Here is a 23,932-nt window from a genome sequence, read left to right on the forward strand (position 1 = left end):
TTTATGCGCATAGACTCACTGGAAAAATATTCAGAGTACCGCAAGGGTACGCGGCACGCCGCCAACATTGGGTGTCGGCGGCCATATCCCTTCCAGACCGCCGACGCGCTGTAGCGGTACCAGCTAGCGTGCATTGAGTAGCGTTGAGTTAACTGACGGATTTCCCCCCTAGATTTCGCGTTCTGTTTCGCGAAACTGGTATATATTTCTGTTTTTCTTCCAAGTGAATGTCACATGTGACACCGAGATATCGACGGTAATGACCGTACAGCGCGGTAAGCGACGGAACGTATACTCTAAAAACAGTTGCACCCTTTGGGGCATATTTTTGCCAAAGAACAATAATCGTCATCTGACTTGCGTGACTTTCCTTTCTTTAACGCTGTGCGCCCGGCACTTCTCGGTCACGAACGACAAGAGCGTTATCAGCGTGACACAGCGTTCTCGACAGGAAAGTAGCAAGTGCAGAGTTTTCAAGATAGGAAACGCAAGCAAGAGAGATGACGATTATTCTTGTGTGACAAAAATGCACCCCAAAGGGTGCAACTGTTTTTAGAGTGTATAAAATGTGCGGGGATGGTTCCGATGCTCGCGAACCGATGCTCTACGTGTCGCTTTATGGACTTCGTCTTGCGTCAAGTGCTATGTGCAGAGCTGCTGAAAACATATACTTCTATGCGCCCAGTGAATTCGCTTGAAACTTCTTTTAGATGAAAACTGGGTCTTTAGGTTGTGTTTGCGCTAAAAACGCAGCTTGACAGCCGATGGCATGTGCTGTGGGTGTTCAGGCTGCCTTCGTAGTGCTCGTTCGCGTCCTTTCGAAGTACAAAAGCAAGCAAATGTAAACAGCTTACTGCTGCGCTGGTTTATCTGTATAATCGGAGCGAAGTGTAAGCAGTAATTTTATTGTAGATTCATAAAGTTGCCTGTCACGTACCAGTGATAAAACACCAGTGGCCGCTGCAAGCAAACTTCGCGTCTTGCGGCTATTGGCGTGTTTGCGAATGCGTGCTTGTAATGTTCTCATCGATTTGTCAAATAATCTCTCTGAAGGTAACATTCTAAACGACTGGTTAACAGCTTTTAATTCACGCGAAACTCAAGCAGGTATCCGCATACGGCTATAAAGAATGTGTACGAATGTTTTTTTTGTACCTTTGATAATGTCAACCTTTTAGTGCACTTATTTCCAATCTGTTACTGTGTTCTGGAGTATTGTGTTGACATTGCCAGTACTAAACAGTGGTGCGGTTTTCCTATATTTATTTTCGATCATGCTTCTTTTATTGTATACCCTTTATGTGAATCGGATCATTAAATTTTCGAAAAAAAGTTGCGAAGACACGGTAAAAACTAGGTTTCTGAAACGGAATTGTAACATTGAGCACTTCTATTTTTTAAATGATGCTCTTATCACAGCACTCACGGCATAGAAAGATGTACGAGGCTGTTTATTATAGAGGTGCTGTACCTGTTGACATAATCATGCTGTAGCAGGTTTGCAATAAATTACTATTTTGCAGCCTCCCTGTATAAGGGGCACCATACCATTTGTCCCTGAATCGCTTCATGCTGTCAGCAAAATTCGCATTTTCAGAACAGCATGCAGTCACAAAGTAAGATGTGGAGGCAAGCAACATATTTATTTCACAACAGTAATATACGCCACTGAAGAAACAGTCTTTATTGCAACACCAAGTTTTCACACAACAGCAGGCATTCGACAGTGAAACATCTAGCCCGACGGCTGTGTTTAACATTACAACTGCAGAGTTAATTGTGGACAAACAAAGGAAGCCTCATCCTAGAGTCAATGTTTCTGCAAAGGGACTTGGCCTTCGTCAAGGTCCCGACAAAGACACGTGCTCTTGTCGAAATGTTTGCTCTGGGTTGAGGCTTCCATTATTTATCCATTGTTATGCAAGTCTCCATCTTTTGTTACCCTTTTCATCTTGCATGAACTGCAGAGTTATGCTTTTGAGAAACACTGGCACAATGGGAGTCTAGAAGCTCTATTGACACACCTATACACTAATTAAAGAACACCCCATTAAGATTTTGTACCATGAATGTCACCCATGTTTCAGTGATCATGCACACTAACATTGGACATGTGAAAAGAAACCTTTATAGATTTTGCACTCTGCCATATAACAAGTAGGTACTGAATAACCTGAAGGTACACCCTACAGGTTATTACTTATTATACAGTACTGAAATAAAATTGCTAGGAAAGCTACTGTAGCCAGGTCAAATACTAATGTCTGAAAATGAGATTTTAAAATATCACAAAGAGCAAGATATAGTGATCATGGACACGCACAATAACAAACACTTGACATGTTAAAAACCTTATACATTTTGCACTCTGCCATGTCACAAGCAGGCACTTAATAACTTGGAGGTACACCCTCCTGGTTATTACTTGTACAAAACAGAAATGAACTTGCCAGGAGACTGTGACTAGGACAAATACATGTAACTTAGTCTATAAGTGGGATTTAAAAATATGACAGAGTGAGCTGTAATAATTATGGACTTGCACAATAACTGCAAACGTGTTATGAAAATGAATTTATGCAGTTCAAACTCTGCCATGTCATTTGCAGGGATTAAAGAGTTAGCACACCCTCCAGGTTATATGTATTTCAACAGTACAAAAATAAAATTGCCAGGAAAGCTACTATGACTAGTACAAATAGACATACTATTCAATAGAAATTTAAGATATGACAGAATAAGAGATAGTCAATTGCACACAACTGTAATTTGTAAACAAGCGTCCTGTTTACCGTTTAACGACTGACACAGAAATTAAAATAAATAGGCAGTAATAAACAATATTAAAATAGTAATAAAAGCTCAATAAATCAGCAAAATATGGTGATACTGCCTTTTTCACTTGCTAGGAATGAGATGTACATTGCTCTGGGTAAGCAGCATCATAGTTAATACACGAAACTATATTCCACTTAAAATTTTGTCACATTCTACTCTAGGAAAGGAAAGTCCACTACCGAGTTCGCACTTCGCTTCTGAAAACTTAAGCTACATTCACATTTATTTCACAGTAAGCTCTAGCTGATAAACTACACTGATACCACAGTATTCGTTATGACCAGAGGTTCTCAAGAGCAAGCAATTATATAAATCCTCTAAAAATAAACTTTTTGCAATAGCAGAAAGACCTACAGGGACACTAAAGAGAAACGCTAACTGAACTTTTACTAATAAAGTAATCTGCCCAAACTCTTTGGTGACTGATTGGTAATAGGTTGATTATTAAAGAGGAAAATGGAGGTTTAAGTTCCGTCTTTTTGTTTCTACACCGAAACATCATTGTGGCGTAACGGATTTCGAAGGATTATCTTAAATTTGGTTTGTTATGACAGTAAATGTCATTTAAGCTTCCCAAGTTCAGAGCTTGGCTCGTTTAGAACACAACGTAGTCCATCTTTACAAATGAACTGTTAACTAGGACCTAGTAGATGCCGTCAAAAGCCGCGATGACACAGCGAGCGAACATGGGTAACTGCAAGGCATTTTTGCTGGCTTACCAAGCCACTTCTCGTGGCAAGTGGCATTTGTTAAGGTATACGGCTAATTAACTCTTTCTAAAAATAGTTTCTTTTTAGTGTCCTTCTTAGTCATCTTATTTTACATTACTGACAGCCGCACGCATACCCACACTTTTCGATGCGCACTTTGGTCGTTGTGGTGCTTTCTTCTGCATTTCTTCATTATTTTTACGAAAGCTAAAGCGTAGTCTGCACAACAGAAACTGCTGCACAACCTTACTGGCAACGTCATGGCACGTAGGAAGTGCTGAAAATGCAGGCTCAATTGCTGCAATCATATCACCAACGTGTTTTAGCGGAAGTTTTCCTGCTACAAGTGAAGTTTCATTTTTTCTGTAGCAGGTTTCTGCACATTCTAAAAGGGACATGAGTGTGTGTGTACAAGGACACACACACTCATGGTGTGCACAAGGACGATTTGTTGGCTACATAGTTTTTGAACTGCAAAAGCAAGCCAGCCCGAGTGGTGTCAGTTTCGACCAATGTGGTATTGCAATGGTCACAGAGTCCATGCTTCTTCCTGACACTTTGAGCAATGTACCCTGCCAAGTACTTCAGTGATTCTCTGGTCAAGTACTCCAGTGATTCTCTGCTCCTCTGGTACAAGATTCTCTGTCATAATGGGCATCTGCACGGGCTATAGTTCTGCGCTTAAGTAAGGTCTCGAGAACAGAAAATCCGTCAAATGAACAGAGTCATCAGTATTATAGCTTCCATGCTTGCGTGGTTTAAAGAACTGTGCAAGCACTATAAGTCCTAAATTATCTGGCTCTAGGGACAGGCGATTTTACTCGTATAGCACTGAAAAGATTTTCCAGGGCATCCTGGGAGAAGCGACTTAGCAGCAGGAACTTTAAGCCATTGGATCTAACATACAGTTTGCGAAGACTTAGTGCCGTAGTTATGATCATGCCAGTCTGCACAGGTTTCCATGATTCATTAGGCCTGCTTTGGTCAAAAATTTGAAGCTTCCTGAACATTTCAATAAAATCTCCAAAAAATGCCTCCGTCTCCTTGCCTTTCTGAGGGCATAAATCACTCAGTGCCAGAGTCGGTGTCTTTGACGTCATCAGGGAAAACCACCTAAACACTTTGTCCAAAAACCAAGCAGTTGTCAAGGCTTTGTCTTCTATCTTCTTCTCCTCTACCAGAAGCCTTAGAGCAGCTGGAACACTGTGATTGAACAAAGCACAAGCTGTGCTTAACGTTCATTTTGTCATAATGACTGGGGTTTTTATGCTTAAGCTTTAAACGCGGGGCAAGCTTGAGGCTGTGCTTTCATCGATTTTGCACAGCTGCTGTACATACTCTAGGCTGACCTGAAAGAAAATATACAGCATTTCATGGTCACACTTTATCTTTTATGTAGCTATGTTGGTACACGATGTGACCCTGTGATGGCAAGACATCTCAAGAGAAACGGCACGCAAACATTGAATCCTAATTTGGAATTTACAGTTCCAAAGTAAGGTGAGGAAACTCTCTCGCTGCTAATATTTACTATCATATATCTGCAAGCTATTGGTGATTTACCACTCCAACCAGCAAAAATTAAAGTGATACTCATTAGCCTGGTGAATGAATGAGTTCGTCATTGTCAGCCTCTTGAACCTGTTCAAGAATATTAAGGCCAATAGGTCAGAGGGGACTGCATCATGAGAAGACAATCTAAATAACAGAAATTGCATTTGGCGGCCACTCCTGATGCATGGCTGGCAGCTTACCATTGTTTCTTAAAAAAAGGACACTATCGTACCAGTAATAACTTATGGGGCATAAACTTGGAACAAAGAAGCTTGAGGAAAAAAACTAGGCATTGTGCAGCAAAGGCTGAAAGAAAAATAATAGAGGTAACATTTAGAGACTCGAACTTTTAACTAGTGACAACAGCCTTAAGGTATATCACGACCTTCAAAAACGACATTTATGAAAAATATTGGTTCGAAGCTACTATTATAAGCTCTCTGGTTATTCTAGAATATTTAGCAAAAAAAATTAAGTTTCCACCTTAAGCTGTCGAAAAGTAATGAGTGTTTTTCCAACCCCTCCTGCTCGCATCTCAAACTTAATTTATTTCAAAACATGAGTAATTCCATCAAATATATTGTTCCCTTTGAATATTATGCAATGTTAATTCGTTTAGTAGTTATTATAAAATCTTTTAGAAGTATTCTGGGACACTTGTGTTTTCAAATAAGTTAAACACTTTCACTAGAGGGATTTTAACACCTAGACATATGCTTACGTTCGAACCCATTTTTCTCAAATCGTTTTTATTATTTTATAGTTACACAAGCAGTGATAACTTTTCTGTAATAAATATTTTTTGCATGAAGTTTTACATGCTGTTTCTGTGTACATTAGGCTGTGCAATGAAGCAGAATAACCAAAATGAGTGGCGACTTTTCATACTATGGCAATTGTTTCGGAAAACAATGTGCTACAAGTTACATTTTTCAGCCTTTTGATCATGCACTTTTGCTCCAAAATATGGCTATCATGGTGGTGTGTTGCACTTTACTAACCCCATTAGGTTCCTGCCAAGTGGCATTTGTTTCGTGCCTACCATTTCAAAGTTGTGACGGTTGGCGCAACACTCATATTTCAAGAAATTTTAAATAGAATAAAAAATATTTTTATAGTTTTAATAATGTAATCAGCTGAAAGGTTCCAACTACATAGACTTTACAAGACAAAAATGTAACGGCAGCCTTGTGACAAAAATTGTATTTTTTTTCTCGAAGGTGGTGATGTAGCTTAACAAAATGGATGGCAATCTTTACCCTATCTACACAAAGTCACTTTGGCACATATTCAAGAGTACACCAGCTGTTTCAGCAGTGACCAATTTAATTGCTTGAACAAGTTGGTCACTCAAACAAGGTGTTCTTACGGGCACCGAAACATGAAAATCGTCGTGTACAGGTCAGTGACAAAGATTTATACAAATAATACTTGAGATTAAGAAGAAAAGTCATAAATGCGTAGAATAGATAATGGTTCGCCTATTAGTATAACTAAAATGGTGGCAAGAAAAGGGAAGCGCAGTTTAGGACGGTAGAGAATTAGGTGGTTTGATGAAATTAGGAAATTTGCAGGCATAACATGGAGTCAGCTGTTGCAAGACAAGAGCAAGAGGAGGTTGCTGGCAGAGGCGTGCAGTGGATGTAACAGGCTGTTGATTTGCAGAGACTGAAGTATGAGAACTTGTGAACAATAAAACAAAAACACAGAATAAAGGGGCTAGTTTCAGCAACTACAAGGAAATGCAATTGCTTCCAGAATGCCATACATCATTGGTTGGCAACTTATTGTTCACCACAGTTGCCTCATCTAGAACTATCTTCTGCTGTCTCACCAGATGACCACGCAAGTTTTTCAGAAGGTGGGGTTTATCCGCGAGGATGTGCAGGCTGCGATCTCCTTTACAGGGGTGGGGGCATGTGGTTCGTGGGTGCCCATACCTTGTGGCTATGATATTGCACAACTTTCATATGGCCTGGTTTTCACTCCCCATGTCGAAAGTAACAGTCTACAGACAGACCATATATTAATAGCACTGCAAACAAGAACGTTTTTCTATCTGGTATGCCTCATCTATGATGTGGGCTTTATCGTTTTTGTTCCTCCAAAGCAGATGTAACAAAAAACAGGTGTACATGAGCAATGTAAATCCAAATTGGTTCTTCAACCTAGAGAAAATGTTCCCGCAATTTCGAGTTGATCATCAACCAGTCTAGCCGAAGTGCACAATTCGCATGACAGCGAAATTTCGCAAACATGGTCACCGCACGGCACTAATCTCTACATGTGTCTGTTCTTGCAAGCACTGAGCACTACTGAACATTGGTAAACATGTGAGAGATTTAACTGCCACCTGTAGCTAAAATGGCAGTAAAATGAAGACAGCACATACGAGTGTTCACTTTAACAGTGTACTGCACTTTACATCAGGCAATACTCATTATCACTTTGCTTGGTCACGGTTCAATACAATACAGTTCAGAGGATTTCACTCTACAATTGATGTTTGCAAATATGCTGCGAATTAGTGCTTAACTACACGGTACCTGTATCTGCTGTAGAGCATTCCGTTGGTGAGTTTCCAGTCGCAGAAGAGCTGTCAGCCCCTCCTAGGCTCTCAGATGCTCCCTGGATACCGTGAGTTTCCTCTGGGCCCTCAGGTGCTCCTTGGCTCCCTGTTCCTTGTGTCACCTGAACATACCAGGTAATCAGCTGCCGGCTGGTGGCAACCTGCTTGATAAGACGTTTGCTTGCCATCACTCAATGTTTACACACAATGCATTTTTACTCACGCTGCAAGCTTATTGCTAGTGTATTTCTTTTCTGTGTAGCGCTACTGATGCCTCGGTTATGCACTTGTCACCACTTTTTCAAATCAAATATGCCTTCACTGTGAGGCAGAGACAAATTTCTCGTCTTTGTTCCTTCAAAAAATGCACACAGAATAAAGAATAAGCATACATGGCCGGTTCAAACAGAGAGAGACAGAAGGAAAGGCAGGGAGGTTAACGAGACTTTGTCCAGTTTGCTACCCTACATGTGGGGAAGGGAATAGGGAAGTGAAAGAATACACGAGTCTTGATGGCACTTTGACATGCACTAAGCCAGATGCAATGTATCTAAAGTTTGGCAGTCAACTCTGTCACTTTCAGATGCTGTAAAAGAGCTTGAGTGGCTTTCTGGGCGAGGCCAGGCATCAATACAAATTCAAATGCTTGAACTGCATTCTTCAATCTAGAAAAGCGTTCATGCTATCTCTTACTGATAGATCGACCCATCTAGCCAATGTAACATGATTCACATGACAGCAAAATTTTGCAAACATGGTCACCACACGGCACTACGCTTTACCTATGTCTGTTCTTGCAAGCCCTGTGCAATACTGAATTTGAGGCCTCTGCGCGTGATTGCACAGCCTGGCAAAGACTGGACAATTTTCTCAGGCATGAAAAATACAGCGACAATGCCGTAAGAGTTCGCCACAGTGCTCGTCTAATCCTTTACTTACTGTCCTGTCTGTTTTGATCATGCTGTAGGTAAACAAGCGATAGCTTTATTCACCACTTGTAGCAAGAGTGTCAGCAAAGTGAAGGCCACATACAAGAGTGTTCCCTTTAATTGATCGCATTTACATTCAGGCAATGCTTATTACTTGATCACAATTCAATAAATGCAATCCAGAGGATTTCACACTAGAATTTATGTTTTCAAATCTACTGTGAATTTGCGTAACCGCATAATACACACAGTACCTGCTGTAGTGCATTCCATTGCTGGATTTCCAATCACAGCAGAACTTTCAGTCCCTCTTAGGAAGTCAGCTAGGTGTTCCCTGGGTACCTGGAGTGTCTTCTGGGACCTCTGGTGCTCCTTGGCTCCCTGTTGGTTGAGGTGCCTCAACTGCATCTCCCAGGATATCAGTTGTTGGCTGGCGGCAGTCTGAGTGCGAGACTGTGCTTGCTTGCAGCGAGTATTGGAGTCTAGGAAATGGTGACTTTCAAAGATTTTTCTGCGGCCAATGTGCAAAAATGCTTGGTATTGCCTTCCACTTCAACTTATTTTTACCATCGACTCTTGGTTTCTCAAGATCATCAGGGATGAAATGGTCCTATAGTTTGTCCATGGAGAAAACAAAGAAAAATAGGAATGTTAATAAACCCACCCTGTGACAGTGCTTAAAATATCTAAAGTGTAAGTAGTCGCAAAAAACTGTCAGGAAATCTATAGAAGACATTTTGAAGCAACATTTTCTGTATAGACCAGGTGCTTGTTTAAAACACGTTATTCATGGGAACCATCTCCTTTTACTCTGTAGCTATTTGACGGGTTTGAGTAAGAGGGCTACAAGATGTGAATAAAATAAATGTGAATAATAAATAAATAAGATGTGAAATAAAATAAATTCATGTGAATGAAATAAATAAATAAATAAATAAATGTGAATAAATCCTAAGTGTGCAGCTAAGCCAATCGCCCAATAGCGCAGACGACTGTACTGACACGAGCATTGTTTATCGCCTTCCATTGACCGTTTCTCACTGTGGCAAGGCTATCGCTCAGCGCACTACAACGCAGCGGTTTTTTTATTAGAAAACGTACACACGCTAACGTCGCGTAAAAAGGAAATCAGTATTTTATGTGCAATCTAAGCCGTATTTCCGCTACGAATATTTGGCAGATATTGTCGTACCTGCCCTGAAGTTATCTAATGGATAAACACTCATTAATCCACTAAATGCTTTAACAACTTCGCTCCCCCTCTGAGCACAACACGCTCACTTGAAATGTATGTTTGTTGTTTCCAACGAGCCGCGCGAATCAAGCACTGCAGCTTACTTGACATGTAGGTACGTTTTCTTCAAACGCGGGGCGCAAACTGAACGAAACAGTGGAGAGCTTGCTAGAAAGTTCGTATAACGATGTTTTCAACAGCACTAAGTAGAGGAGCTTACTTGAAACATAGGTACTGGGCGATATTGAATAGAGCGAAACAAAGCGAGCCGCGCGAACCGAACAGTTTACTGGAAACAATAGCGCAAAGCAGAGCGGGCCGCGCGAACCGGAGGGCTTACTTGAAAGATAGGTACTGGGCGATTTTCCATAGCACGAAACCGAACAGTTTAAAGGAAACAAAAGCGCGAAGCAGAGCGGACCGCGCGAACCGAAGAGCTTACTTGAGAGATAGGTACTGGGCGATTTTCAATAGCGCGAAACAAAGCGAGCCGTGCGAACCGAACAGTTTACTGGAAACTAGCGCAAAGCAAAGCGGGCCGCGCGAACCGAAGAGCTTACTTGAAGATAGGTACTGGGCGATTTTCAATAGCGTGAAACAAAGCGAGCCACGTGAACAGAACAGCTCACTCAAAACCACGTGTGCTAGCTACATAGTGTTCAATAGCCGCACGCAGAGCGATGAGCGTGAACCGGACCGGTAAAGTTTAGCGGTCACACGCAAGTACAGTCGCTTGAAAGCAATAACTGTCCAGCAAACTAGTTATTCAAGAAACTTACCTCGCACAAGCGGGTGTTCTTCGAGGGCGCGAAGTTTTTGCGGCCAATTCTGTGGAGCCACTCAGAACGTCGTTCACCGTCGTCCTTCCCGCACGGAATACATAAAAATGCCTTCCCATGCCTTCCCGGACTCCGTTCGGTTGCTACACCCGAAGGCAAAGCAACCAGGCATGATGATGGGTTATTTATGACGCCTGTGTTCGCAAGCGCAACGCAAGCGTTGAACGAAACGACCAAGGGCTCTCCGTGCGCGGTGCGTACGCTACGGGTTCGACGTGCCAACTGAAAGGGCTTGGAAGGGATATGGCGGCAAAAGGTCACGTGACGCGAGCACCCCAATCACCGGTGGCCGCGGCAGGCGGCGGCGCGCGGAAAACAAATGCGATACTCTAAAATTTTTCCAGTTACTCTAGCTGCGCATGCTTGTGAAGCAAGGAGCGACCGAACCAATAGCAGCCAGTGAGCGGGCGAGTGGGGGTGCGTGCGCATCGGCGACAAACCCTGTCCCCTTGGACGGCCTCGCGTTTGACCTTGGCTGCGACTAAGCAAAGAAATGCTTCGCAGTAAAAAAATTTAAATTGCAAACATAATTTCGCGTGCACTTCCTATCGAGCGAGCTTCGCTTCAAGCCTGAGTCAAAATCACACGCCCAAATGACCGTACACAATATGCACTGCCTACAACGTCACCGACTATGATAACGCGTGACTTCCAAGTCATCCACTAGAGAACCCGAAATACCACAAATCAAAGTGCGCCGCACCGTAGAAAGAAAGGAGGAGAAAGAAAAAGCGAGGCGGCGCTCGTGGCGTATAGAGGACACGATCTTTTTTGTGGTACCACCACCGTCGTGATACCGTCGTAGTCGTTCCATCGCCGTCGCTCAAGCTTTGTCATCCCTGTCGTCATGCCAGTGTCGTCATCTCATTGACCTCATGTCGTCCCGCTGTCATTGTTACACCGTCGTCACCATTCAAACGTCGTCATCTTATTGTCGTCATGCCGTCGTCATCATACTGCCTTTGTCGCTTTATCGGCGTCATAATTTCGTCATTCCATCCTCATCACTGCGTCGGCGTCACATGGTCGGCGTCATGCCACCACGCTGATGGGCGACCTTGAGAAATAAGTGGCACAGCAAAGTAGCAGGTTACCGGAGCATCCCGCATATAGCCGACGCAGGTGAAGTGTCACATTGTTACTGCAGATGTACAGAAATCGCAACTACAGATGTAAAATGAAAGACATTGAGGAATACCGTGTCCATAGAAAACGGTATTTCCGATCACAAGGCGATCATCTTATCCTGCCCCGACTCGGCAACACAAATAACAACTGCCCACACATGTAAAAGATTATGCGCGCGCTGACGATCCTGCCATGTTCAGCTCCCCAGAGTCAAACTTGCCGGATTTCAATGAAATGACAGACGCGAACGAACTGTGGTCATGTGTTGAAGACATCGTTTCCTTTTGCGAAGCTAATTTTATTCCGCGAAGAAAAAAAAAACGTATCAACAGAGAATACGCATAGGTAACTCGAGAAATAATACAGACGAAAAGAAAGATAAAATGCCAGCGGAATAAAGGAACGAACGGCGACACCCATAACCTTATTATTACTTTGCACCATAAAATCGCAAAAGCGAAGTCGTGTTTCCATAACATTACTCTACCTTTGATCACGGCGCAAAGCCCTCAGAAATGCTGGCGATACTTGGCTGATAAACGCGAAGCCATTTCACAAATAAAAACTTCAGATTTCATTATTTCCGAACCGGAAGGCATTGCGAAGGAGCTTAACAGTTTTTGCCAATCTGTCTTCACGAAACATGCCTGTAACGCCTAACTAGAACCGTATCCGCTGAGAGTGTCCATACCAGAATTAGCAATAAATGAAGAAGGGATCATTTCTCTTTTAGAAAAATTGGATTTGAAGAAATACCCTGGCCTCAATAACTATAATTATTCGTTTTAAATCATTACGCCAAATGGGTATACAAATACCTGCACAAAATATTTATCACCTCCCTTGAAACAGCAACGCTACCAAAAGATTGGCGCAATGCTGAGATCATTCCAATTCCGAAATCAGGTTCGAAATTAGAATTAAATAACCATCGCCCTGTGTTGTTAACAAGTGCTTGTGGCAAACTAATAGAACACATAATTTTAAAGGCAATAATATCACATTTAAAAAGTAATGGACTGCTTTACAGCCGAGAACACGGGTTTAGATCGGGTCTTTCCACCGTAACCCAGCTCGCTGAGTTAACGGACGACATAGCTAATGCAATAAACGATGGAGACCAAAATAAACGCAATATTCTTACATTCTTGCAAGGCATTGGACGTTGTCCCGCCTCAAGATTTAATTACAAAACGCCTTTGGTATTGACAGCAAAACATTTTCATGGATTTGCAGCTTTCCGTTAAATCGGAAACAAAGTGTGGCCATAGATCAACGTGTTTCGCAGAAACTTGACATTACGTCGAGGGTTCCGCAAGGGCTCGTTCTTGCTCCTCTCTTATTTATTATGTATGTTAATTATATTCAGTTCAATGTTCATGGAATGGTCCAAATGTGGATTTTTGCCGATGATAGTGTAGTATACACAGTTGCAGGTAAAATAGGACACCAAATCGAACTAAACAATTCACTTCAATCCATCCGTTCATGGTGCGATACGTGGAGCATGAGACTTAATGCGTCAAAAACAAAATGCGTCACATTTACTAACAATTAAAATGTAATTCATTTCGTTGATACTCGCCAAAACACCGCACTCGGCAAACGCAATCAGGTAAAATACCCGGGCCTTAATATCACATCGAACCTTAACTGGGAACCTCACATCTCCTACACATGTCAGACCACCGAAGGCAAACTGTCCTTCTCAAGAAGGAAGCTGCGCAATACTCCGCCACATGTGAAATTAGACGATCACTTATCTGGAACTTATTAGACCATCATTAGAATATTGTCACGAAGATAATTAATCGGAGCTCGCCGAAAGAGAACAGCCTTCTTTAATGATGGCCGACACTCAAGAGACCGCGCGCACACCTGCGCCCTTCGTCGTCTTCTCTCTGGCGACCTTGTGCCTGTAGTGGGCAGCTGACTTCTGATGATCCGTGCCTGTAGTGGGCAGCTTACTTCGCGTCATTACTCCCCACGTGAAAAGTGACCGTCCCGGTCGCCGGTCGGGTAGGGTAAAGGGTGACAGAGGGCATGGGAGAGAGTGGATCAGAGGGGCACTTCTTCGCGGGCGTAGTACGGCTTCATCCGTACTACGTGGACAATCTCGGCTCGTGCCCGTCGTCGGCTAGAGCTCATATTGACGCGAAATAAGTTGGCACGTGGTGACACTGGCCCCTTGAGGCGAGAACGACGAAGTTCGTGGTTGCGCGCGCGCTCTCCGAGGTCCAGCTATTATTAAAGGCTGACCTGTTTTTTTGCCTATCTGCTGCTGGCCAACTATTCTAGCTATACTAGCTGGGTGACATTTCTGGTGGAGGTGCGGGGTACGGTCGATGTTAAGATCTCCGGAGCGTACCCCAGACCAAAGCCCGGCGAGTAGTTCGGCCGAGCTTACCCCTGTGCACGTACGTACCAGCCGACGTCTCCAGGGACTCCAGCCACAGCACGGTCTGCTACCCGAACGAAGTAGAATGACGAACCAACCACCTCCTGCCGCTACTGCAGCATCGCACGTGGTCGTCAATCAGATCCGGACGCCGAATCATTTCCACGGGAGTGCTTCAGAGGACGCCGACGACTGGCTTGACCATTTTGACCGGGTCGCCAACGTCAACGACTGGATCCACGAGCGTAAGCTTCGATACGTGTACTTCGCTCTTGAAGATTCCGCTAAAATATGGTTTGAGAACCACGAGGCGACACTGACGTCATGGGAAGAATTTCGTCGGCAGTTCCTCAGTGCCTTCGCCAGGGCGGACAGGAAGGAGAGGGCGGAGTTAGCAATGGAATCGAGAATCCAAGGCCCGAATGAGCGAGTGACGGCGTACGTAGAAGACATGAATCGGCTCTTCAGACGTGCGGACCCCTCTATGACGGAAGCAAAGAAGGTGCGCCACCTAATGCGCGGCGTCAAAGAGGAAATCTTTGCTGGCCTCATTCGAAATCCGCCGACGACAGTGGCAGAGTTCCACGACGAAGCCACCACCATGGAAAAGGCCCTTCAACAACGGGCCAGGCAATACAACCGCGACGCCGTGATTTCAAGGGAGCTCTCTGCCGTTACCCTCGGCAACGACGTCGGCGCCTTGCGCGAACTCATCAGGGCTGTCATCAAGGAGGAACTGCAGAAGATGCAGACGACCGCTGCCTCTGTGGGACAACTTTCGATTGCGGAAATGGTGCGCGCCGAGGTCCGACAGGCCGTCCATGTTCCTGAACAGTACGAGGAACCACAGCAGAGACGGCGTCCTGAAATGAGTTACGCAGAAGCAGTACGCCGTCCGCCACCCTCAAGTGCGTATAGCATGGTACACCCCGCTCAACAATTGGACGTTAGCTTCAGGCCTCGCAGCACACCGCACATCGCCGAAGCAAGAACTAGGAGAGCGACGTCTGGCGCACCGCAGACTACAAGCCCCTTTGTTTCATTGTGGCGAAGCCGGGCACATCTACAGAATGTGTCCTTATCGTCATGTGGGGCTCCGAGGATTCGCCCCAAATGCACCTCGTCCACGACCTGGTGAGCGGCCGCCGGAAATAGAGAGTTTCGTCGCGAATCGTCGCAATGGTGATCAACGATGGCACGAGCCCCGTTCGTCGTCTCCTGCTCGTTACAGGTCACCATCACCAAGCCAAGCCTTCTCTCGCGGCGCTCTCAGACGCCGCTCGCCTAGCCCGGCGGCTCGGGAAAACTGAGTTCAGCGACCTCCGGAGGTGAGGCCGCTGACGTCGACTGTGCGCAAGATCCTCCACTCCGACGACAACGACCAAAACAGAACGACGCAGACGTACAGACGCAGTCAAACACCCTACGAGAGGTAATAACGTCGAACATTCCCGTCACCGTAGACGACGAAGAAATAACAGCGTTAATCGACACTGGAGCGGACACCTCAGTTATGAGCATGGACCTTGCCTGCAAGCTGAAGAAAGTTTCTACCGAGTGGACTGGGTCGCAGATTCGCACTGCAGGCGGCCATCTGCTAACCCCGGTAGGAAGATGCACAGCGCGAGTGAGCATTCGTGGGTTTACGTACCTCGGAGATTTCGTTATCCTCCCAAGCTGTTCGAGGGACCTAATTCTGGGAATGGACTTTCTGCAGGCTAATGGAGCCGTGATAAACTTACAGAAGTCCCTGGTAACGTTTTCAACGGCGCAGGCCTTAGCAGGGAGCAGCACTGACGACACGTATGTCAACGCCTTGAGGATTGTCGACGAGAACATCACGGTGCCGCCAAGGAGCAGCGTATTGACCCTCGTAACCTGCGACGCATTCGACGACTATGAGGGTATTGCCGAGGCAAATATCCCGCTGTTGCTCGAAAGACACATCTGCATCGCCCGGGGCCTTGTTCGAATACAAAATAAGTGCTCGCAAGTTTTGTTGACAAACTTCAGCCATGAGTATCAGCACGTCCCTCAAGGTACAGCTGTGGCCTTTCTGAACGACATTGCTGACTTCTCCGACGTCGGCACGTTACAAGTGACTTCACCGGATGCAACAACTCACGCCAGCCTGAGTACCCGCGTCCACATTAATGCTGACTTAGCAGATGCACAGAAGGATCAGCTACTGGGCCTAGTGACAGAATTCTCTGACTGTTTTTCCACAGAATCTAAAGTCCAGCGCACCTCCATTACGCAACACCGGATAGTTACAGAGGAGTCGGCGCGGCCTGTTCGTCAGCACCCATACCGCGTGTCACCTATGGAGCGGGAGGCGATTAAGCGTCAAGTTGAAGAAATGCTCAATGATGACGTCATCCAGCCGTCGACAAGTCCGTGGGCGTCGCCTGTCGTACTAGTAAAAAAGAAAGACAACACGCTCCGCTTCTGCGTTGACTACAGACGGCTTAACCGAGTCACCAAACGCGACGTTTACCCCCTGCCACGGATCGATGACGCTTTGGACCGTCTGCGTCATGCTGAGTTCTTTACTTCGTTAGACCTAAAGTCAGGGTACTGGCAAATCGAAGTGGACGAGCGTGACCGTGAAAAAACCGCCTTCGTGACTCCCGACGGGCTATACGAATTTAAAGTCCTGCCTTTCGGTCTCTGTTCGGCTCCTGCTACGTTTCAACGAATGATGGACACTGTACTCGTCGGATTAAAGTGGCAGACGTGTCTAGTGTACCTAGACGACGTTGTTGTGTTTTCCAGCACGTTCGATGAACATCTCACTCGACTACGAAGTGTCCTTACCGCAATACACAAGGCAAACCTCACCATCAAGCCTGAAAATGTTACTTTGGTTTCCGGGAACTCAAGTTTTTAGGCCACGTGGTCAGCTCCCAAGGAGTACGACCAGACCCAGAAAAGCTCGCTGCCGTTGCAGAGCTTCCTCACCCTAAAGACAAGAAGGCTGTTCAGCGGTTCCTGGGCCTCTGCGCTTACTACCGCCGTTTCGTTGAAGGCTTCTCGAGGATTGCAGGACCTCTCACGAGACTGACGCGACAAGATGTGCCCTTTGCATGGACGGAAGACCAAGAGCAGGCCTTCACCGAATTGCGCAAACGCCTTCAATCCGCTCCAGTGCTGGCGCATTTTGATGACACCGCGGCAACTGAAAGTCACACAGACGCAAGCAACGTAGGACTCGGGGCTATTCTGGTTCAATGGCAAGACGGCGCAGAACGTGTAATTGCGTACGCGAGCCGTAGCCTCACAAAAGCAGAAGCTAATTATTCAACCACCGAAAAAGAATGTTTAGCAGTCGTGTGGGCCATCAGCAAGTTCCGACCTTACTTATACGGCCGGCCATTTCGAGCGATCAGTGATCACCATTCGCTCTGCTGGCTTGCCAATCTACGAGACCCATCAGGTCGCCTCGCTCGTTGGAGCCTCCGCCTCCAGGAATACGACATGACTGTTGTCTACAGATCGGGCCGTAAGCATAGCGACGCTGACTGCTTGTCACGTTCTCCTATTCCCTTGACATCCTCCGACTTGGAGCTAGATTTGCCGTTTCTTGGTGTCGTCGACGTGGTGCGCATGGCTGACTACCAACGTGCAGACTCTGAACTGCTTCCAGTCATCCGATATCTCGAGGGAGCTGACGTTGTTGTCCCACGCCCACTTTCACGAGGATTGACATCGTACTGCCTGCGGAACGATGTGCTGTACAAGAAAAATTTTGAGAACAGCCAAGAAACGTTCCTTCTCGTCGTCCCGACGGCGCTGCGCGAGGAAGTTTTACAGGCATGTCACGACGATCCCTGTGCCGGCCACTTAGGCTTCGCGAGGACATTAGCGCGCATACGGCAGAGATACTATTGGCCACACCTATTTTCGTCGGTTCAGCGCTATGTGCGAACGTGCCGTGACTGTCAGAGGCGTAAAGTCCCACCCGTCAAGCCTGCAGCCTCCTTCAGCCTTTGGATCCGCCTCCGGCGCCGTTCCAGCAAGTCGGAATGGACCTTCTTGGTCCGTTCCCCACCTCTTCCTTGCAAAACAAGTGGATAATCGTGGCAACCGATTATTTAACTCGCTATGCGGAGACAAAAGCTGTGCCGCGGGGAACTGCTGCTGAAGTCGCCAGCTTCTTCGTCCACAACATCGTGCTTCGTCACGGTGCACCCGCTGTGCTCATTACTGATCGCGGTGCAGCGTTTACAGCGGAGTTGATGCAACAAGTCGTCACGCTGACGCATACTGACCACCGAAGGACCACAGCCTATCATCCCCAGACTAACGGCTTAACAGAGCGCCTGAACAGAACATTGGCCGACATGCTATCCATGTACATTGATGTGGAACACAAGACATGGGATGCAATTTTGCCATACGTGACGTTTGCTTACAATACCGCTGTGCAGGAGACCACCGAGTTTACACCATTCGAGCTCGTTTACGGACGTCGCGTTACAACCACCTTAGACGCCATGCTCCCGGTAGACCACGGAACCACAAGGAATGACACCACTGAAGAGTTCGTCGAGAAAGCAGAGGAAGCTCGCCAGCTTGCTCGGAATCGCATCCGCACCCAGCAGAATACCGACGCCTGCCGTTACAACCGGACCCGACGGAACGTCCAGTACTCACCAGGCGACCGCGTGTGGGTGTGGACACCTATCCGACACCGTGGGCTTTCGGAGAAATTGTTGCGCCGCTATTTCGGCCCCTACGAAGTTGTACGCCGCCTCAGTGATGTGAACTATGAGGTGGTGCCTCAAAGCTCTGATGCTAGTTCGAACCGACGCCGTCCCCGTGCTGAAGTCATCCACGTAGTACGGATGAAGCCGTACTACGCACGCGAGGGATAAGCATCCCTCACAAAGCGCTTCAGCATTGTGTACATGCCTGTATGTTTTGTTTTTTTTTTTCTTTCCATGTTGGCACTCTTGCCCATATTGCTCGCCCCATGCCCTTGAAGCGACCGGGTCGGTCGCTTTTGAGAGGGGAGCAATGACGCGAAATAAGTTGGCACGTGGTGACACTGGCCCCTTGAGGCGAGAACGACGAAGTTCGTGGTTGCGCGCGCGCTCTCCGAGGTCCAGCTATTATTAAAGGCTGACGTGTTTTTTTGCCTATCTGCTGCTGGCCAACTATTCTAGCTATACTAGCTGGGTGACAATATTAGTACTCTGAGGGACGACCTTGTAGTTCACGTCGCTGAGTCGCCTGACGATCTTGTACGGGCCAAAGTATCTGCGCAGTAATTTTTCCGACAGCCCCTGGTGACGGACGGGTGTCCACACCCAAATGTAGTCGCCGGGTTCGTACTGAATGTTCCTTCGGCCACTGTTGTAACGGCGGGCGTCGACACTCTGCTGGTTGCGGATGCGGTTGCGAGCAAGCTGTGGAGCTTCTTCGGCTTTCTGGACGATGTCGCCAGCATTGTCACTTCTTGTTGTTCCGTTGTCTACCGGGAGCATGGCGTCTAAAGGTGTTGTTACGCAGCGCTCATAAACCAGTTCAAATGGTGTGAATCGGGTGGTTTCCTGCACAGCCGTATTGTATGCCAATGTCACGTATGGTAGAATTTGGTCCTAGGAATTGTGCTCTACATCAACGTACATCGAGATCATATCGGCCATAGTTCTGTTGAGGCGCTCGGTTAGTCCATTAGTTTGTGGGTGATAGGCCGTGGTTTTCCGATGATTGGTGTGGGTCAGCGTGACGATCTCCTGCATTAAGTAAACGCAGTTCCTCGATCGGTTATTAAGACGGAAGGGGCCCCGTGACGTAGCAAGATTTCATGGACAAAGAACATCGCGACTTCTGTAGCGGTTCCGCGGGGCACAGCTTTGGTTTCTGCGCATACCGCGTTAGGTAGTCCGTTGCGACGACCATCCATTTGTTTCCTGCGGATCGGTGCGGACTTCTGACGATCGGTGCCTGTAGTGGGCAGGGCAGCTTACTTCGCGTCAATATGCTGATTTAATCTGGAGCCCTTATCAAAAACACCTAATTGATAAAGTAGAGCGAATAGAAAAACTGGCAGTCAGATTCATATATTCTGATTATTCAAGGCGACCCAGTGTCTCTGAACTATTATCGATAGCAAATGTAGAACTACTTGCACAACGAATAATAGTTTGAAACCTTAAATTCATTTCCCTTTTGTAGCATTGCCACTTCGGTATTCCACGGTCACGTTACTTACTTGATCCGTTTTTACACTAATCAAGAGCTAAATACAGTAAGGTAATTCGCCAACCTCCAAGCCACGTTATTACACATAAGTATTCACTGTTTCCCTCCGCAATCTCTTATTGGAACAATTTACCTAACAGTCCTGTGTGTTATAATACTGTGGAATTTTTTGTAGTCAAATTTATGCGTGCCTCATAATCAGAACTGGTTTCGGTACGTGAAACCCCAGAAAGAAGAAATGTTACAACCAATAATGTTTGTTCGAGATTGTTGTTTTACCTTTGTAACCACTCCTGCAAGGGCCATCGGAGCCTGCAGTATGCTAAAAAACATCGTGCTTCACTGCTAAGTTTTTTGTGAAGACGTTGTTGTAAAAGCGCATAATACAATTTTAGGGTAGTATTGTTCAATGTTCCCGTGTTTTCATTTTCTATCCGACCCACCACTATAACAGCATCATCATCAGCCCACACCCCCCCCCCCCCCCCTCTTACAGCCATCATCATCGTGCTAATCATCATCATCGTGCCCGCAGCGGGACGAAGGTCACCTGTCGATCTCCGGTTGCCGTCTTATCATTTATAGAAACAATGAGTGAGAGGTTATGAGTGAGCTTCAACATCCGTCTTATGCATAAAAGCGGGTACAAGACGTTGATCTAACATTACATGATACGCAAATGTTGCCACATATTTACTTCTATTATATAGTGCAAAGAACGACTGCCTTGAAGGTGTGCTTTTATAAAGTCGTGCTTTTCACGAATTCCAACCGCTTTTTTATTATTTTGTTGCTGGAATAACAGCAGTGTAAACTTAAAAATTAGCGTCAGTGTGCATGCGAGCTCCGGATAGCATGGCTTTTGTTCCCACGTGACGGTAGCGATAATAGTAGGGTGCCAGCCGACTACACTGTTCGCCTTTAGCGATGCCCTCAATTGCACTTCGGTACAAGTGCCCCAAATTAACCATAACTACAACACTAACTATGTTAACATATTAAGTGTGTTGAAGTTTATGAGGCTGTAACAACTGCTCTTACCAAATGGCTGCACGAAAGGGTGGAGTCCCTTTATCAAGTAGTAGTTTTTTTTAAAGTCCTCTGTCTCCGGAGCCATGCCGGCCATCTGCCACTCATTCATGGCGTAGAATTTTCTCCAGAAGTCTTCGACCGGGTGGAGAAATACCACGTCTGTGTCAACGTAGATGACGGCATCTTCATTCGGAAGCATACTCTGTAAAAATAATGTTAAACTGGCTTGTAGAGCTTCCGCATCCTAATGATATCCTGCAAGTTTGCCGTTTTATCTGTTAGCATGACGACGGATTCAGATTGTTTATAGCAGAATGCTCGTGTAGCTTCATTTCCCCATAAAACTATGACTGCTAAAACGGGTAACCTGAGCGCTTGCAAATTGAAGAAGTCTATGCCGTAAGTGAGCCACATTATCCGCCATTTCAAAAAGTGCAGTTGCATAAAACAGCTGGTCCAGGCATCTGGTAGACAGCCCTCTTCTGTGGACCTCAATTACAGAGCTAACTCGGAAAGGGGCGGTGTAATGGTTTGGACAAAATTTGTAGACGCAAAGGGCATAAAGTTTAGTAAAAAAATTGCGCTACAATTTAAGTGAAGTGTCTCTTATTAAGAGAGCTATATAGACGATTACGAGTTATCCTCCTTACTAGCCGTGCGTTTTCTCCTCAACTCGTTCGCCGAGTAATCGTGGCTAAGCTCCGGCTTCCCTGACTCTGCGTCATGATGTGATATCGTGTCTTCTACTTCCGGTTGTCTTAGAGCCAGTGCACGAAGCCTTTCGAACCTCTCCGATGGCCTGGCTGTCGATCCCTGTGAGAGATATCCAAGCAGCGTACGTTGTCAGTGTTCTGTCGCAGCACCAAGTGTGTCCGGTATTTCGACAACCGCTTGCGAGCTGGGCGTTTTGACGGATAGGCGGAGGCGTAAACTAAACCTCCTCCATACTACTACCGCTGGGATGAAGGGGATTAGCCTAAAGGTGAGTGGTCTATACGGTGCAACCACCGGGTGCCACAGAGCTTAACCAGCCAAACACAGAGGTAGAATTGCTGTAACCAATGGTAAAACATTTTAAACATTTAAACCGGCAATGTGTTCATGATTACGCTCCTGTCGAAAATTTACACCAGCAGCAAAGTAGAATACACTCGGTTAATGCTGTATTAGCTGTGCGTTTGTTTGGTTGAGCTCTGTGCCACCAGGTGGCTGCACCGTGCTAGCCGTTGACATTTGCGGTTCCGCTCATCCGGTAAAACGCGCAGGCCCAGTCCGCTTGCGCTTGCGTTTACCCGAACACGGGACAAGCTAAATCGCTCTAGTGTAGTAGTAATCATCCGGCGTAAATTTACGGCTGCAACCACACCGCTCACGTGTTGCCTTGCAGAGGGACACGGTGGACAGTTTGACAGGTTTATGATCGCTAAATTTGTAGCCCACAAGGCAACAAGGTCGATTCATGGTGCTCGCGAAAAGAAAGCTCGAGACCAGCACTGAACGCGCAGCTCGCGTGAACGCGAGGAACGTTTTAACACAAGCAGACGACACTTGGTGTGTGCCGGAATGATTTTAGTGTAGTGATGAATTGTCGTTGTGTATACTCTTTCTGCTACTTTTAACAGCGGAGCTGTTCAGGCCGGCCGTAAGTCCGTGATACGTCGGGCAAAATTTGGGCCGATCCTAGCGGCAGTGCAGAAAGAGTTCAAACGCAATGGCACATACCTCTCTGAACTAACGAAGAGAGAGATAGAGAAAACATTTATTGAGCTCAAACTGATGGCGTCTTCTCAGACGACGGATGGGGTGGTTCCCTGGTTTCGGGACCCATATACGGCCAGCAGCTCCTGGCCCCTATCCGTCAGCGCAAACTGGATCGACAGGGCGGGGCTAGACCGTAAGGTCTCCCATCGCTCATGGGGTGGGGTAGTGGGGGACGGAGGGGGGATGCGGGGTATAGGGGATTTGAGTGACGTGCGCTCCATCAGGATGTGTGCGAGGGTGCCTGTGTAATTTTTGCAAAATGGACAAATGTCCTCTTCGGTTTCTGGGTAGAATTTATTCATCAGGGCAGGGTTGGTAAGCGAACCCGCCTGAATGCGCCTGATGATTGTTTGTTGTTCCTTGCTAATGGTGCGGTGCGGCCCGGGGAAGGTGCGCCGATCCTCCCTATACTCGGAGGTAATCTCTTTGTACGAGAGCACCGGGTTGGTGGTGTCGGCGCCTGCCCTGCCCGGAGGGTCATTGCTCGGGCATGCTAATCGGCTATGACGTTGCCGGCTGCCGCTGTGTGGACAGGCACCCATACGAGCTCTACGGCTCGCTCCGGTGCCCTTTTCTTCGGTAATATCGCGGCTGCCTCTGAGGAGATCACCCATTTCCTGTAGCCGCCGTAAGCTCTTTTGGAGTCGGTAACCACTACCCTGGCGCCCGGTTGGATGAGCCCCAGGGCTATGGCCACTTCCTCTGCTGTCGCTGACTCTTTCTTGTTGAC

At 46.4% G+C, this 23,932-nt stretch overlaps 1 protein-coding gene across 7 annotated transcripts in view; it reads right to left on the reverse strand.

The window, feature by feature from the left end:
* The window catches only part of LOC119458271 (glucoside xylosyltransferase 1), a 364,373-nt gene that overhangs the window by 24,892 nt on the left and 315,549 nt on the right, over window positions 1–23,932 (reverse strand). For 2 of the 7 annotated variants that reach the window (XM_049670974.1, XM_049670971.1), the window contains exon 4: window positions 21,451–21,643. The exons of the other annotated variants lie outside the window; for them this stretch is intronic. In XM_049670974.1, coding sequence (XP_049526931.1) covers window positions 21,451–21,643 — 193 coding nt within the window. The remainder of the gene's footprint in view (window positions 1–21,450; window positions 21,644–23,932) is intronic. 7 annotated transcript variants of the gene reach the window in all.

Source organism: Dermacentor silvarum, chromosome 7 (assembly GCF_013339745.2).
Source record: "Dermacentor silvarum isolate Dsil-2018 chromosome 7, BIME_Dsil_1.4, whole genome shotgun sequence".
In the NCBI taxonomy this organism is placed as follows: domain Eukaryota; kingdom Metazoa; phylum Arthropoda; class Arachnida; order Ixodida; family Ixodidae; genus Dermacentor; species Dermacentor silvarum.